This window comes from Chroicocephalus ridibundus, chromosome 19, assembly GCF_963924245.1.
Source record: "Chroicocephalus ridibundus chromosome 19, bChrRid1.1, whole genome shotgun sequence".
In the NCBI taxonomy this organism is placed as follows: Eukaryota; Metazoa; Chordata; class Aves; order Charadriiformes; family Laridae; genus Chroicocephalus; species Chroicocephalus ridibundus.
The window spans coordinates 5,695,142-5,708,698 of record NC_086302.1 but is presented as its reverse complement, the minus strand read 5'-3'; the positions used below and the strand labels follow the sequence as shown (position 1 = coordinate 5,708,698).

Here is a 13,557-nt window from a genome sequence, read left to right as displayed (position 1 = left end):
TGGCGGCCGAGGCCGCGGCGGCCACTGCGCATGCGCGCTCCTGCCCGGCCCGTTCCCCCCCCCTCCCTTTTCCCCTCAGCCCCTGGACCCGGCCGCTCGGCGACGGTAAGGGCCGCCCGGCGCCGCGCTACGGGAGCCGGGAGGGGCCATGCGGCGGCGGGGAGGGGCGGGGCGGAGGGGGGGGGGCAGGCCCGGCCCCGCCGGGCGAGGGGAGGGGGCGCCCCAGCGCGACGCCGCCGCCGCCGCCGCCGTACGTGCCGCCGCCGCGAGGGCGGACGTCGCGCGCCGCGGGGGGGGAGGGAGGGGGAGGGGGGGCAGCGCCGTTGCGTCCTCCCGCGGGGGGGGGGGGGGGAGGAGGCCAGGCCACACCCCTCCCCCGGGCGGCCCCGCCCCGCCGCGCGCCGCGGGGGGGCCCGCGCCTCCCCCCCCCCCCCTCCCCGGGACACCGGGAGGCTGCGGCCTTTGTGGGGGGAGCGATGACCTCTGCCCTCGGCGACCCCCGCCCTCCCGGGTGACCTCTACCCGTGTGGGGGGGCCCGGGCCCGCACTGGGCCTAGCGGGGCGGGGGGGCGCGGCACACACCCCGGGGGGTCCCGCAGGCTAGACCGCGGCCCGGCCCCTGCTTACTGCCCGTCATCGGGGCTTCTCCCGGGGGTCCCGGCCTCACCGCGGGGCGAGACACCCCCCCGCAGTGCTGCCTCCAGCTCTGGGGCCCCCAACAGCAGAAGGACACGGAGCTGTTGGAGCGGGGCCAGAGGAGGCCCCAGAGATGCTGCGAGGGCTGGAGCCCCTCTGCTGTGGGGACAGGCTGAGAGAGCTGGGGGGGTTCAGCCTGGAGAAGAGAAGGCTCCGGGGAGACCTTCCAGCCCCTTCCAGTCCCTAAAGGGGCTCCGGGAAAGCTGGGGAGGGACTCTGGAGCAGGGAGGGGAGCCATGGGACGAGGGGAAGGGTTTTACACTGCAAGAGGGAGATTTAGATGAGATCTTGTGAAGAAATTCTTTGCTGTGAGGGGGGTGAGCCCCTGGCCCAGGTTGCCCAGAGAAGCTGTGGCTGCCCCATCCCTGGAGGGGTTCAAGGCCAGGTTGGCCAGGGCTTGGAGCAGCCTGATCTAGTTGAAGATGTTCCTGCTTGTGGCAGGAGGGTTGGACTAGATGGCCTTTAAAGGTCCCTTCCAACCCAAATCATTCTGTGGCTCTAAGACGTGGCGAAGGCACAGTGACCCACAGGCTGCGTGGGTTGGAGGGTGTCCCCTGCGCTGCTGGCGCTCCTCCCTCATCCCTGCTGTGGGCCACCCAGCCCGCCATCGCCTGCCATGAGGTCCTGTCCTGACACAAGCGCTTTCCCAGAAGCTTTTAAACCCCATGGGGGCGATTCCAACCCACAGGGCTGAGCTCTGGCCCCACAGCTGTAACAAAACCACCTTTGTGACCTGCTGCGAGTCTCTCCTGTGGGATCCCCACCTCTGCTGCTGGGAATACCGGCTCCTCCGCAGCCTGTCTGCAGTGGGGTCATCCCCAGGGACGTTCGGAGCATCCCAAGGGCGGCTGGACGCTGCCGCTAGCTGGGGAAGTTACGAGTGGGATGGCACCGGGGGGATCTGCCTCTGTCGGTTTTGTGTCATGGGGTGAGATGTTCCCAGCTATCGTGATGGAGAGGGGAGGAGAAATCCTCGTGTGTATCGACAGGCACTTGCCGACTCTCTCTGTTGGTGAATTCAAAACACCTGGTCCCCTCTTGGGAGCCGCAGCTTTGCTCTGCCGGCCCTGCGGTCCCCGCGAGCCCGGCCTTTGCTGCGGCGGGACTGGGCGATGATGCTTAGAGACCGGTGCCTGCCCCTCTGCCCGCACAGGCAGCCGTGCTGCCGCGGTACAGACCTGCCTCTGCTTTGCCCTCTGCAGCACCGCGGCACCCCGCCACCGCCGGGCTTCATGTGAGAGATGGCGAATGCCGAAGTGAGCGTCCCTGTGGGTGATGTGGTGGTTGTACCAAGTGACGGGAATGAAGGGGAGAACCCGGAGGATACCAAAACCCAAGTGATCTTGCAGCTCCAGCCAGTGCAGCAAGGGTGAGTTGGACGGTACCGGTGTGTCTGGGTGGTGTGGGGTGGGATGGGGGGGGGTCCCTGTAGATTTTTGTGGTGTGGGGACCGAGCGTCACTGTGTATTCCAGGACTGCGTCGGTTTTATGCCACACGCGGTAGAGAGGAAAACACAACGCAAAAAAGCTTTTGTGTGTGTTGCTGTCACGGTGCCTCTGAGGACTGAAATTGTCCTGTGGGGACGTGTCCACGCGATGCAACCTCTGGATCACGGCAGCCCGGCCACGGCTGTGGCGGTGGGGACGCGGCGAGTTGGTCACGGTGCTGCCCCAGCCGCGCGTCCTCCTGGTCTCCCTCTTCCTTCTCCGGCCCCAGGGTGGGTTTTTGTCACACTGCAGCTGCTGTACGTGATGATCTGTGCCCGTGTGTCCAAATCTGCATATGCAGATCTGTGCCAGCTTTCCCCTGAAATAATCCTCCTCTAAAATACAATGAAGCTGGGATGTTGGAGGGAATTTTGTGGTACCCCTGACAGCTGCTGCAGAGAAGTGGCTGCCACCAGGCACTTCATCTTAACTCTGGATCAATCAGGATGTAAATATACTGGCTCCACTTTGATAATATTCGCAGGGCAGGGTGGCTGTTGGCCTGACAGTGACTCTTCCCTGCGTGAGCACCCGTGCTGCGGTGTCACACAGGGCTGGAAGGGAAATCCCGGGGCATTGAGCTCTGCTTCCTGTTGTCCTGGGTAACCGCCTGGATCAGAAACCAGAGGAGAAGGCACAGGGAAGCGCGCTGCAGAGCTGCTTCAGTGGCGCTGGCAACGTGGAGGGTGCGATGACAGGACTGGGAACGCCTCTGCGTGTTTCAGTCCTTGGGATTATTGTCGTATTTCGTATGTGCCAAAAAAATGCCTGTGATTGAAACTGTATCAAACGAAATCCACGTCCCTGAAGGACAGGGAAGAAGGAAATGAACTGAGTTTTTAACCCTGTGCTGTGAATCTTAATTTTCCATGATTTATATCGTTTCTTTACCAATGGACGCTTTCACAACAGGATTTACCAAGAGGGCTCCGAGGCCAGCGCCGCCGTAGTGGCTGTGGAAACCCATACCATCCACAAGCTGGAAGAAGGGATCGGTGAGTTCCCGCTTGGCGTGGGCAGAATCCCCTCCTCTGCAGGGCTGGTTGCCGCTGAGCTGGTGTCTCCGGTTCGCTGGGCTTCCTTCTGGCTCTGCCCCTGCAGATGCTGTTTCCCAGGCATGGATGTGGGTGCAGGGTCTGGGCATACTCTGGAATAAGAGTCTGCTGTTACTGCTTGGTCTCAAAGTCCTGGAACTGAGATCCTGGCTCTCCTGCAATGAATGGTAAGGGCTCCTACGGGGTCCAGGGGAGCCGAGGTTTCTCCCTAGTCTTGGTGCGCAGAGGCTAGCAGGCAGGAATGGTGGTTATGAGGATGGTGGCTGCGTCTGCGCTGGCTGAAGTATGGTTGATGGTTCTTTGCTGAACGAACAGCCTGACAGTTTGGGTTGGATGTTCGGAAGAATGAGCGGGTTGGCTCCGAGTGCTCCCTGCCATCCTGAGGAGAATGTAGGAGAAAGCTCCTGTCGTTAGGTGCTGTCACTAGATCTTGACTGAAGTTCTGCTTCATGCGTGGGTGTGGGTCTTTTGGCAGTATTAGCAGAAACTCTGTGTGTGAAGAGAATATATTATCAGTAAGTATCTGATATCGCTGCTAAAGAGATACCAGAGCTCCAAGAAATCTGAAAGCTATCTGTGCTTCAAATTTTCAAGCATTTTGTTTCCACAAAGATTGTTCTCGTTCACCCTGCTCCCCCCTTACAGATGTGTTGGATTTCTGACCTCGCATTCTCCTGACAGACGAGCTTCGTTTTGGGTGTTGCTATATTAAAAAGCAGATGCCAGTTGCTGTTAGAGCTCGTAATTGCAGAAGACTAAGAGAGGACTGATCCTTAACTGGGATCGGCCCTTCTTTTGTTTTCCTGAGCGTAGGTCTCGCAACCCGTGAGAGGTTGAGCTTTCAGCTCCCGCCTTCTGGGATTTGAGCCTCTTGGGTGGGAAGTTTCATTTTTCCCCATTCCTCCCTCAGACCCCAGCACCATTGAAACGAACGAGGAAATCGAGATCGCCTATCCCATCACCTGCGGGGAGAGCAAAGCCATCCTGCTCTGGAAGAAGTTCGTCTGTCCGGGAATTAATGTCAAGTGTGTAAAGGTAAGGGAGTTTTCGCAGCGGATTCCTTCTCTGCTCTCAAGGTCTGGGGCCTGACCTCCACAGGACTTTTTCTGTTTCATCTGAGCCTTGTCGTGGAGCCGAATGACTTTGCCTTTGCAGCGTGCTGGATTGTTAGTGCTAAAATTGTTTCTAGCATGGGGAGAAGCAGGGGAGGAGTAGGGTAAGGAGTGAAGGAAGGCCTATCACTCACTTGATATTTCAGTACTGCTCTTGACTACTGTTTAAAGCAGAGTCATATTTGCTACTTGACGAGGGACTTGGAGCTGAAGGCAAGCAGGGGATGCATACTGAGATCTGCCAGAGCTTTTCTTCCTTGTCTCTTTCCCTTGGTATCCTGACGCTCCACTCCCATCAATTCCTCGGTGAGCAGGTTGCATCGAGAAGAGAAATCTTGCTGTTATCTTTTTCGACTTGAGAGTGTGCTAAGGTAACAGCTGCTGCGCTGAGGCTGCGTCCCTGTGTGCTGCTGCGGCGAGAGCGCTCTGCTGCTGACCCTCAACGGGATCTATCTTAGTCACTGGAGCAAGACAGAACAGATGCCCGAGCGAATACCTGTGTTAGCTGGATGTTGCTCGGGTATTTGATGTTACGGGAGTCTCCCGTAATGATCTCCAAGCTGGCTGTACGTGTTCACAGAAGGAGCTAATTTGGTTTGTGTTTCGTACAAAAGCCTTCGGGGCTGTTCTTGGCTAGAGCTGTGTGGTTCAAATGCCGATGGCTGGCAGGTCATCGCTGCAAACATATCCGTTCTGGAGTTATAAGCATTGCTGTGCCGAGGGGATCAAAGGTGGTAGGGATTTGAGAAGCGTCTCCTCTTTCTGGGCAAAAGTCGGGGCTTAAATGAGCTGTGGACTGGCTGTGTTGAGTGTCCCGATATGCTCTTCCAAAGTGACGTTACTCTGTTTGCTGAGCCTTTGTTTATTTTGCTGTCAGTTCAATGACCAGCTGATCAGCCCGAAGCATTTTGTTCACCTGGCTGGGAAGTCTACCCTGAAGGACTGGAAGAGAGCCATTCGCCTCGGAGGAATCATGCTGAGGTATTTGACTTGCCTGGCACCGTGTCCAGCTTCAGGCCTTCATCACTGCAGCTGCAGGATCCCGAGCAGGCGTTTTGTCTGCTTTGCAGTCCCTGGGAGATCCCTTGGAAGCTCACATTACCTGGCCCCATGGTCTTGAGGGCCAGGATTCTTCATCCTGTGCAGAAGTGGCCTCGCCCAGGGGACCTGATACTTGGTGGGGGTGGCATAGGACTGGACCTCTGCGTCTGAAGCAGGGGAATTGCTTGTATTTGGAAAAGCCCTGCAGGAGATGTTTTGTTTGCAGAGTGGCACTGGGTCTCCTTTTCTCCCTCCCTCCCACGGCCCTAGCATTCCTAGGTGGAATATTCTCCCTGTTGTCTCCAAGCTGAGATTTGAGCTGAGCCTGGTTCTCTTCCCACTCCCTGCACAGGAAGATGATGGACTCGGGGCAAATCGATTTCTACCAGCACGACAAAGTTTGCACCAACACCTGTCGAAGCACCAAATTTGATCTCCTGATCAGCAGCGCCAGAGCACCGGTGCCGGGGCAGCAGAGCGTGGTACAGACTCCTACATCAGCTGATGGTAGGAAACCAGTTAGCAACGCCACGGGAGTTTCCCTCTGGTGCTTCTTTCCCTCCCTGGGCTAACCAAATCGGGTTGACCCCCATGCACACTTCACACCTTCTCCCCAAGCGTAGCGGGGCAGTCCCACCGTTCGGGAGACTGCTCTGGTTTCTGGGAAGGGAAATGCTTCTCGTGTCTGCTCGGAGAGGTCTTGGCAGCATCTGTCAGGGAGCTCTGCTCGGCAGTAGTGGGAGGGCTGGAAAGCAGCCGGTGTTAAGCAGTGACTAGAAGCCGCCTTGGGAGCCAGGGGAGGCTCACCTCGAAGGGATGCCTGTTCTGGGGTCACCGCGTGAGCAAACACCTGAGAGAGCTTGTATGGTGTTTCCTGGTGTCCTATTTGAGGGTCTGTTACACGGGCACAAGATGGGCTGATGCTCAGAAATGAATCTAGGCATGCTGACCTCCTCTGGAGCAACCTGCTCCACGTCATCTGGACATCCATGAACGGGATATGACGGTTGGACATGATTTGATTGTCATTTCAACTGCAAATTCTCAGCAAATCCCATGCTTCAGAGCAAAAAGCGATCTCTTTGCTGAGGTTAGGGGAGAAAACTGCTCCCAACTGTACCACATAGTTCAGCCAGGCAGGTTACGTTTCTCTAAGGCCCTGGGTAGGTGGGATGGCAGGGTTGTCCATAGGCTAAGGAGAATCTCCTGGGAAGCACATGGTAAAACCTTAGAGTGGCTGCAGATTGTTTTAGTCCCAAATTTGATCCAGAAATTTAGGATTGAGTCAGATCCGTTTCCCTTCTATAAACCAGCTTGGACTCTAACCCTGTCATTTCCTGAGAGATTAGGTCATCTCTGGGGTGCAGAGCTCCCTGTTGATGATGAAAGGGGAGAAGGGTGGCTGGGCCGAGGCTTATTTGTTCCCTTCTTTATTCTGCTCCCTTTGTGGTCCCTTTATGCCAGGACTCCAGTTTTGTTTTATGGAGGACACATGGTTTTCCCTCCAGAAGCCCCAGAGCCTTTCACAATTACGGTTCCAATGAGAAGCAGCAATATTTGCTTTTAGCTAATTCGGTTGAAAGAAGCCAGGCACAACCAACCTGACCGCAAGAGTGGAAAAAAAAAAAAAGAAAAAGAGCCTGGGAGGGATGAGGGGGGTGGAAAACAAAGCAGGGATCCAGGACTGGCACTCCAGGTGCCGCAGAGAGAGCTGACGTTGCCTCTCTGGCAGGGAGCATCACCCAAATCGCGCTGTCGGAGGAGAGCATGGAGGAGGGGATCGAGTGGAACTCGGCTCTGACGGCTGCCGTCACCATGGCCACTGAGGAAGGCATGAAAAAGGACACGGATGAGATCTCGGGTAAGCTCAGGCTGCTTGTTGGGTGTTCTCACCCCCTCTTCTCGCCTGTTACATTCTGGAGACTGAAATCCTGAAAATAAGGAGAGTTTAGGCAATGACAGAGCTGTCCCCCAGCCCCTTGGCTATCCCAGCATTGCCCAGGCGTGCAGGGCTCTTGCCAAATGGAGCTGCTCACCGCAGACTTCAGCTCTGGCCTTGTGGCTGATGGATGATCCCCCAGATCAGTTGCTACTAGTTACAGTGAAGGGTGGGGTTTTTTTGCTCTTTATAAGGATATAAACGTCTGCCAGCCTGGAGCTAGATTGAAACCATCAGCGAGCAGTGTCTTGTTGGTACACCGCGTTAGTACGCTGTCTGCTCTCTTGGCTGTGTTTCTCTGGCCACGGAGCCTTGCCTTCCCTCTTCGGATCAGCACGGAAGCTTGGGCAGAATTTCCTCAAACAAAGGTTTTAAGCTCTGTATCTTGCAAAGATGAAGAGAGGCAGTGAAATGTTGCCTGGGAAGTCATGGTGCTCCTTGAAAACACATTACTGATTTGCTGCCTGAATCTGTTTTCCTTCTTTGGGTTGTTTTTTTTGCACGTTGTGTCCACCCCAATGGCCAAATTAGAAGGCGTTTTGCAAAGTTACTCTTGCCTGAAAGGTTTAAGGTACTCTTGCGGGGATAAATGCCAAGCGCTTGTACGTGTTGACTTCTTGTTGCCTCTCCTTGTGCCAGAGGACACGCTGATGTTCTGGAAAGGAATAGCTGATGTGGGGCTGATGGAAGAGGTTGTGTGCAACATCCAGAAGGAGATAGAAGAAGTCTTAAGAGGCGTCCAGCAGAGGTTGGGTCAGTCGCCCTTCCAGATGACAGGTAGGTTGATAGCCGCGGCCTCCGGCTCTGTGGAGGGGAAGGATGCTCAAAAGGGCAGCTGCAGGCCAAAAAACAAAAGTGACAAGGCCGTTGAGTCAGGGTGGTGAGCGACTTACCGCCCGTGAGCTGAGCTGCGGGGCCTGCGTCTGGCTGTGGGCTCAGCCTGCCCCACCGTGAAGTGCGTTCGCTGACACCACTGCGGGGCACGGGGACACAACGTGCCACCCTGTTCCCTGAGCAAAAGGAGCCCGGCAGCTTGCCGAGAGCATCGGGAGACTGTCCTCAGCTCCTGGGCCCTCCCGAAAGCCTGCCCAGGTTCACTTCTCAGACCAGAGTTATTCAAACGCTTTTCTCCACGCCAGTGCAGGCTTAAACAGGTCCTGCCCCCTCACTTCTCGCGCTGTCTTCACTCGTGCCAGAAAACCTGTTTTTGGGGCTGAACCAGATGAGGGAACTGATCTGGGTTAAAAATAACTCCTCGCCCCTCTTCAGGGTTATTTTTAACTTGGATCCGTTCCCTAATCCAGTTCAGCACATGCCCCTGTGAGCGCAAGGTTTGAGAGCACCTCTTGTTGATGCTCTTGCTGAGAGAACGTCCGTGTAACCACAAACTTCACTTTACCCAGGATACTTTTTTATTTTTATTTTCTAATTTAGCTTTGGGCTGGCGGATCTTTGTGTCTGGTAGGTGGCAGCTTTTGGAAGCTGTGAGTGATTGAAGTCAGTGGATTATAATAGAAATTTTGCACAGCTTTCAGTGGAGCTGGCATGTTAATGACACTGTCAGCAGCATGGGGTGATGATTTGTAGGTGGAGAGCTCGTTTGTATCTCTGTGATTGCAAATTATGCTTTCATTTGCAGCCGTTTCGAGCTGCTTGGGTGACACATCTCTGTTGCATTTTCTTTATCATGTGAATGGGTTTATTTAGTCCTTGGATGTCAGAAGGATGCGGGAGCTGGGTCTGCCCTTGTCAGCCAACCCTTGCAAAAGAACAGAGATAATTTTACAAAAAGCAGAAGACAATTTTTGGTGTAATAGGAGCATCTTTTGAGTACTTGCCCGAGTCCCACCTGTGGCACCAGGCATTCGTCCCCATGCACTTCCCTTGCAGATGCTGCCGTCTTGAACAACGTTGCCCACACGTTTGGCCTTATGGACACAGTCAAGAAGGTTCTGGACAACAGGAAAAACCAGACAGAGCAAGGAGAGGAACAGTTTCTTTACACGCTGGCAGGTACAGTCGGCACCCAGTGAGGCTCCTCATCCTGTCGCTGCTCTTGGGAACCGATGTGACTTTCCTTCAACATAACCCAAATATGGTTCATCGGGGGTGATTGTTCGACCCACGCTGCCCCGAAACAAGTGCATCCCAATCCCTTTCCGTCCTGGGGCTTGAGTGGAATTTCCCCTCTCCCTTCCCTCGCAGTGAGCCGTTGCTTGGGGCAGTCGACGGCCCAAAGTCTGTGCCCTTTGCTGCAGCCAGGGTGCTGGGGGGGTGGGGCGAGTCCCATTCCATCGGCACTGGGAAATAGGTGCTGCTAGCTAAGGGCTGTGTGGCCGTTATCCGAGCCGCAGGCAGTGCCATGCTGTGCCCCAGCTAAGAATCTTCTCTGAGTGCGGGGTGCTGAGTTGTCTGCTTGTCTTGGCGTGGAGCTATCAGGTGTCTTGCACGGCTTCCCCTGAGCTGAAGCCAATAACCTGACCTGGATTCCCCGGAGCCGCTTGCTGGATGTGTCTCCCTCCTCACCCTGTCCTGTCGGACCTGTTCTTATCTGGGATGTCCTACTCCCCTACTGCCCTGGATAAATGAGATTTCTGTGCTACTTCCTACTTCCAGCGTTCACGCAGACGAGGGTCGAGGGAGGTGTTTCGTTGACCCAGACATTCCTGCTCCCTGGCCCCACTACGGGCGCTCGGCTCCTGGGGAGGGGACCCGGCCAAGCTCAGGAAGCAGTTCCTGTTGTCTGGAGGGGTTTGTCCACGCTTCCTTCTAGGCGGCTCTAGCTTGGGGAGCAGAAATTACCACTTTCTCATCAGCAGGAGCAGCCAACTGGTGTAGAGCATTGCCTGGTCCTTCTCCAGGCGCTGACAGGCAGCCAAAGCAGGCTGAGCGGGAGCAGAACGGTGACTGGGGCTGTGTGGGTGGCAGGAGAATCTGGCCTTTCCCTTCAGTGCAGCTCAATCTTGAGTGAGATGCTAAGATCATGCTCACCTGGGTGGTTTGGAGACCTCCTGTCGTAAACATGGGGTGTAGTGGTTGGTTGTTGTTGCCCGCGAGCCTCCAGGAGCTCCCTTTGCCGTTCTCTTTGCAGACCTGGAACGGCAACTGGAAGAGCAGAAGAAACTTGCCAAGGACCAGAAGGCGAAGTCCCAAACCATCCAGAATGTGGTGCTGATGCCCGTCAGCGCTCCCAAGCCCCCCAAGAGACCCCGCCTGCAGCGCCCAGCCTCCGCCACCGTCCTCAGCCCCTCCACCCCCATCCAGCAGCCTCAGTTCACGGTCATCTCACCCATCGCTATCGCGCCCGTCGGACAACAGTTCTCCGTGGGCAACATCCCGGTGGCAACTATTAGCCAAGGCTCCAGCCCAGTGACTGTTCATACCTTGCCGTCTGGCTCCCAGCTCTTCCGCTACGCCACTGTGGTGTCCTCCTCCAAGACCAGCTCCTCCGACACGGTCACCCTCCACCCGTCCTCCAGCCTGGCGCTGCTGAGCTCGGCGGCCATGCAGGACAGCGGTGCCCTGGCCAACGTGGCGGCCGTGGTCAACCCCGTGGAACTGGTGGCCATGGAATCCGGCCTCACTTCCACCATCCAAGCCGTGGAGGGCACCTCGGACGACGGGCAAACCATCATAGAGATCGATCCGGCGCCGGATCCCGAAGCGGACACGGAGGAGGCGGAGGGCAAAGCTGTGATCCTGGAGACAGAGCTGAGGACTGAGGAGAAAGTGGTGGGAGATGTGGAGGACCATCAGCACCAGGTCCATAACGTGGAGATTGTGGTCTTGGAGGACTAGTGGGACAAGGCGAGCGTCAGTTTGGGGAAGAGTTGGGAATTTTTTTTATTTTGGGCTTTTCTGTTAAGCATCTTTTCCAGCCACCCCATTTGTTTCCATGGATATTTTCATTGTACTGTGTATTTTATATATATATATATATATATAAAATTTTTTTTTTTTTTTTCAAAAACAAAAAAGCTGGAGAAACACAGGAGACATGGAAACGGCTCTGTCTCCGTGGAGCACTGAACAATATCGCCTGTTTGCAGGGTCAAGGAGAGACTGGATCTCTGCTGAACAACCCAGCCGGGAGGAACTGGACGTGGGCTCCCGGCGCCCAGCGCGCCGTGGCCCAGCCGCACCCGTGGTGCTGCCGCTCCGGGCCCGATGGTTTTATTTCAGAGGGACAAAAACCAGCGGCTGGAGCATTGATGTGACAGTGGGAAGGGGTGACGGCTTTGGGGTGGAACAGGTACCTCATTTGTATTTTTATTTTCCCCCAGGGAAGGGAATTCTGTCGGACTCTTCACTGTCACCTCAGCTGGAATTTTTTTAATTATTATTCTTCGGGGAAGGCGACAGTAACTCTGCCTTTACTGTCCATATTCTCCTCCTCCACACAAGTTGTTTTTATATCTATATTTTTTTTGTATTTGTTTGCTTTCCCTTCCCTTCTCCGGATTTCCCACCTGCAAAGCCCCCAGGACCTACTCTCGCCGGTCTCGGGGGTTCCCTGTATCCCAATCCCTCCTCTTCCTGTGGCACTTTTCCCCCATCCCTTTCCCCGCCTGGCCAGGCTCGGTGCTGCAAACGCCGCTTGGAGACTCCGAGATCACTTCAACTTTTTTGCAGAAAGGCAAAAATAATAAGAATAATAATAATAAAAAAATATATATATAAATAAATAGCAACTCCAGCTTAAAACCTCGGCGCCGCAGGGACCTTTCGGGGTGTAAAAAGCATGTTGTGCTCTTGCTTTCCGGGAGAGCTGGACTCCGGATCGGGGCAGCTTCTGTTTACACTGTGTGCTGGGGCTGCTCCCTGCTTGTCGCTACTCGTTTGGTGGTTTTATTTTTGTATTTTATTTTATTAATTTTTTTGTTTCTTCTTTCTTCCTATAATCTCTTGGCAGGATTAGAACCGGCACGTCGCTGAAATAACGCGCGCTCTGCTCTTTTTCCCCTCTTTCTGTCTTTTTTTTTTCTTTTTTTTTTTTTTTCGGTAATGCTGGGCCGGGGGTCCCTTTGGGCTCCAGTGTGGTGGGAAGATGGAAAGAGGGGGGAAGCGCCGGGTGCTGCGGAGTTTTGGGGGGCTGGGGTGGGGTGGGGGGGTGAAGCTGCTTGGCTGGAAATATTAAGCAAAACAACAGCAAAGGAAACACACCGGGGGGGCGGGGGGGGAGGGGGAAGGAAGATGTGTTTGGCTATTTTTTTGCATTAAAAGGAAAAAAAATTTAATGAGGCTGGAATGGTTTATTTGTGGCGGCAGCTCCGTCACCGCGGGGGCGGGCAGGGATCCCTCTGCCCGCTCCAGGAGCAGGGGGTGGCGGCTGCCGGGACCCCCCTGTCTTGGCGGGGAACCTTCTGCTGGCTCCCGGGAGGGAGATCCCATGGATTTGGGATCAGGGATCCACCTCCCCTTGTGCCGCTCCGGCTCCCCCCATGTGCTGGGGAGGGATGGTGTCCTTTTGGGGACACACCACGTCCTTCTCCCTGTGTCCCTCTCTTGGCTGGGACAGGCCGGGGTGGGCGCCCAGGGAGCCCCATGGCCGGGGGGTCCCAAGGGCCTGCCGTGGCCCCGGGGGTGCTGGGCTGGGGCTGTGCCCTGAGCATGGGGACACCAGAAGGAGCGGGACAGGCTGGAGAGGTGGGTCCGAGCCAACCCCATGAGGTTCAAGCGCAGGGTCCTGCAGGGGGGTCGGGGCAACCCCAGCACCAACCCCGGCTGGAGGGGGAATGGCTGGAGAGCAGCCCCGGGGAGAGGGGCCCGGGGGTGTTGGGGGGTGAGAAGCTCCACAGGAGCCGGCAACGCGCGTTCACAGCCCAGAAACCCCCCCGCAGCCTGGGCTGCATCCCCAGCAGCGTGGGCAGCAGGGCGAGGGGGGGGATCCTGCCCCTCTGCTCCGCTCGGGGGAGACCCCCCTGCAGCGCTGCCTCCAGCGCTGGGGCACCAACAGCAGAAGGACACGGAGCTGTTGGAGCGGGGCCAGAGGAGGCCCCGGAGATGCTGGGAGGGCTGGAGCCCCTCTGCTGTGGGGACAGGCTGAGAGAGCTGGGGGGGTTCAGCCTGGAGAAGAGAAGGCTCCGGGGAGACCTTGGAGCCCCTTCCAGGCCCTAAAGGGGCTCCAGGAAAGCTGGGGAGGGACTCTGGAGCAGGGAGGGGAGCCATGGGACGAGGGGGAATGGTTTTACACTGAAAGGGGGGAGATTTAGATGAGATCTTGGGA

At 56.3% G+C, this 13,557-nt stretch overlaps 1 protein-coding gene across 2 annotated transcripts; it reads left to right on the top strand.

Annotated features, from left to right (window-relative positions):
* Positions 1 to 62: 62 nt before the first annotated feature.
* GMEB1 (glucocorticoid modulatory element binding protein 1) lies at positions 63 to 12,391 on the top strand. 2 transcript variants are annotated; one of them, XM_063356006.1, is made up of 10 exons: positions 63 to 105; positions 1,899 to 2,065; positions 3,097 to 3,179; positions 4,150 to 4,274; positions 5,229 to 5,332; positions 5,745 to 5,899; positions 7,125 to 7,253; positions 7,971 to 8,108; positions 9,222 to 9,344; positions 10,423 to 12,391. In XM_063356006.1, the coding sequence occupies exons 2-10, from the start codon at positions 1,938 to 1,940 to the stop codon at positions 11,127 to 11,129; spliced, it is 1,692 nt and encodes a 563-aa protein (XP_063212076.1). In that variant the 5' UTR covers positions 63 to 105; positions 1,899 to 1,937; the 3' UTR covers positions 11,130 to 12,391. The 2 variants fall into 2 exon arrangements, with proteins under 2 accessions (XP_063212076.1, XP_063212077.1); XM_063356007.1 differs by lacking the exons at positions 63 to 105; positions 1,899 to 2,065; positions 3,097 to 3,179 and adding an exon at positions 3,274 to 3,406.
* The last annotated feature ends 1,166 nt before the right edge of the window (positions 12,392 to 13,557 follow it).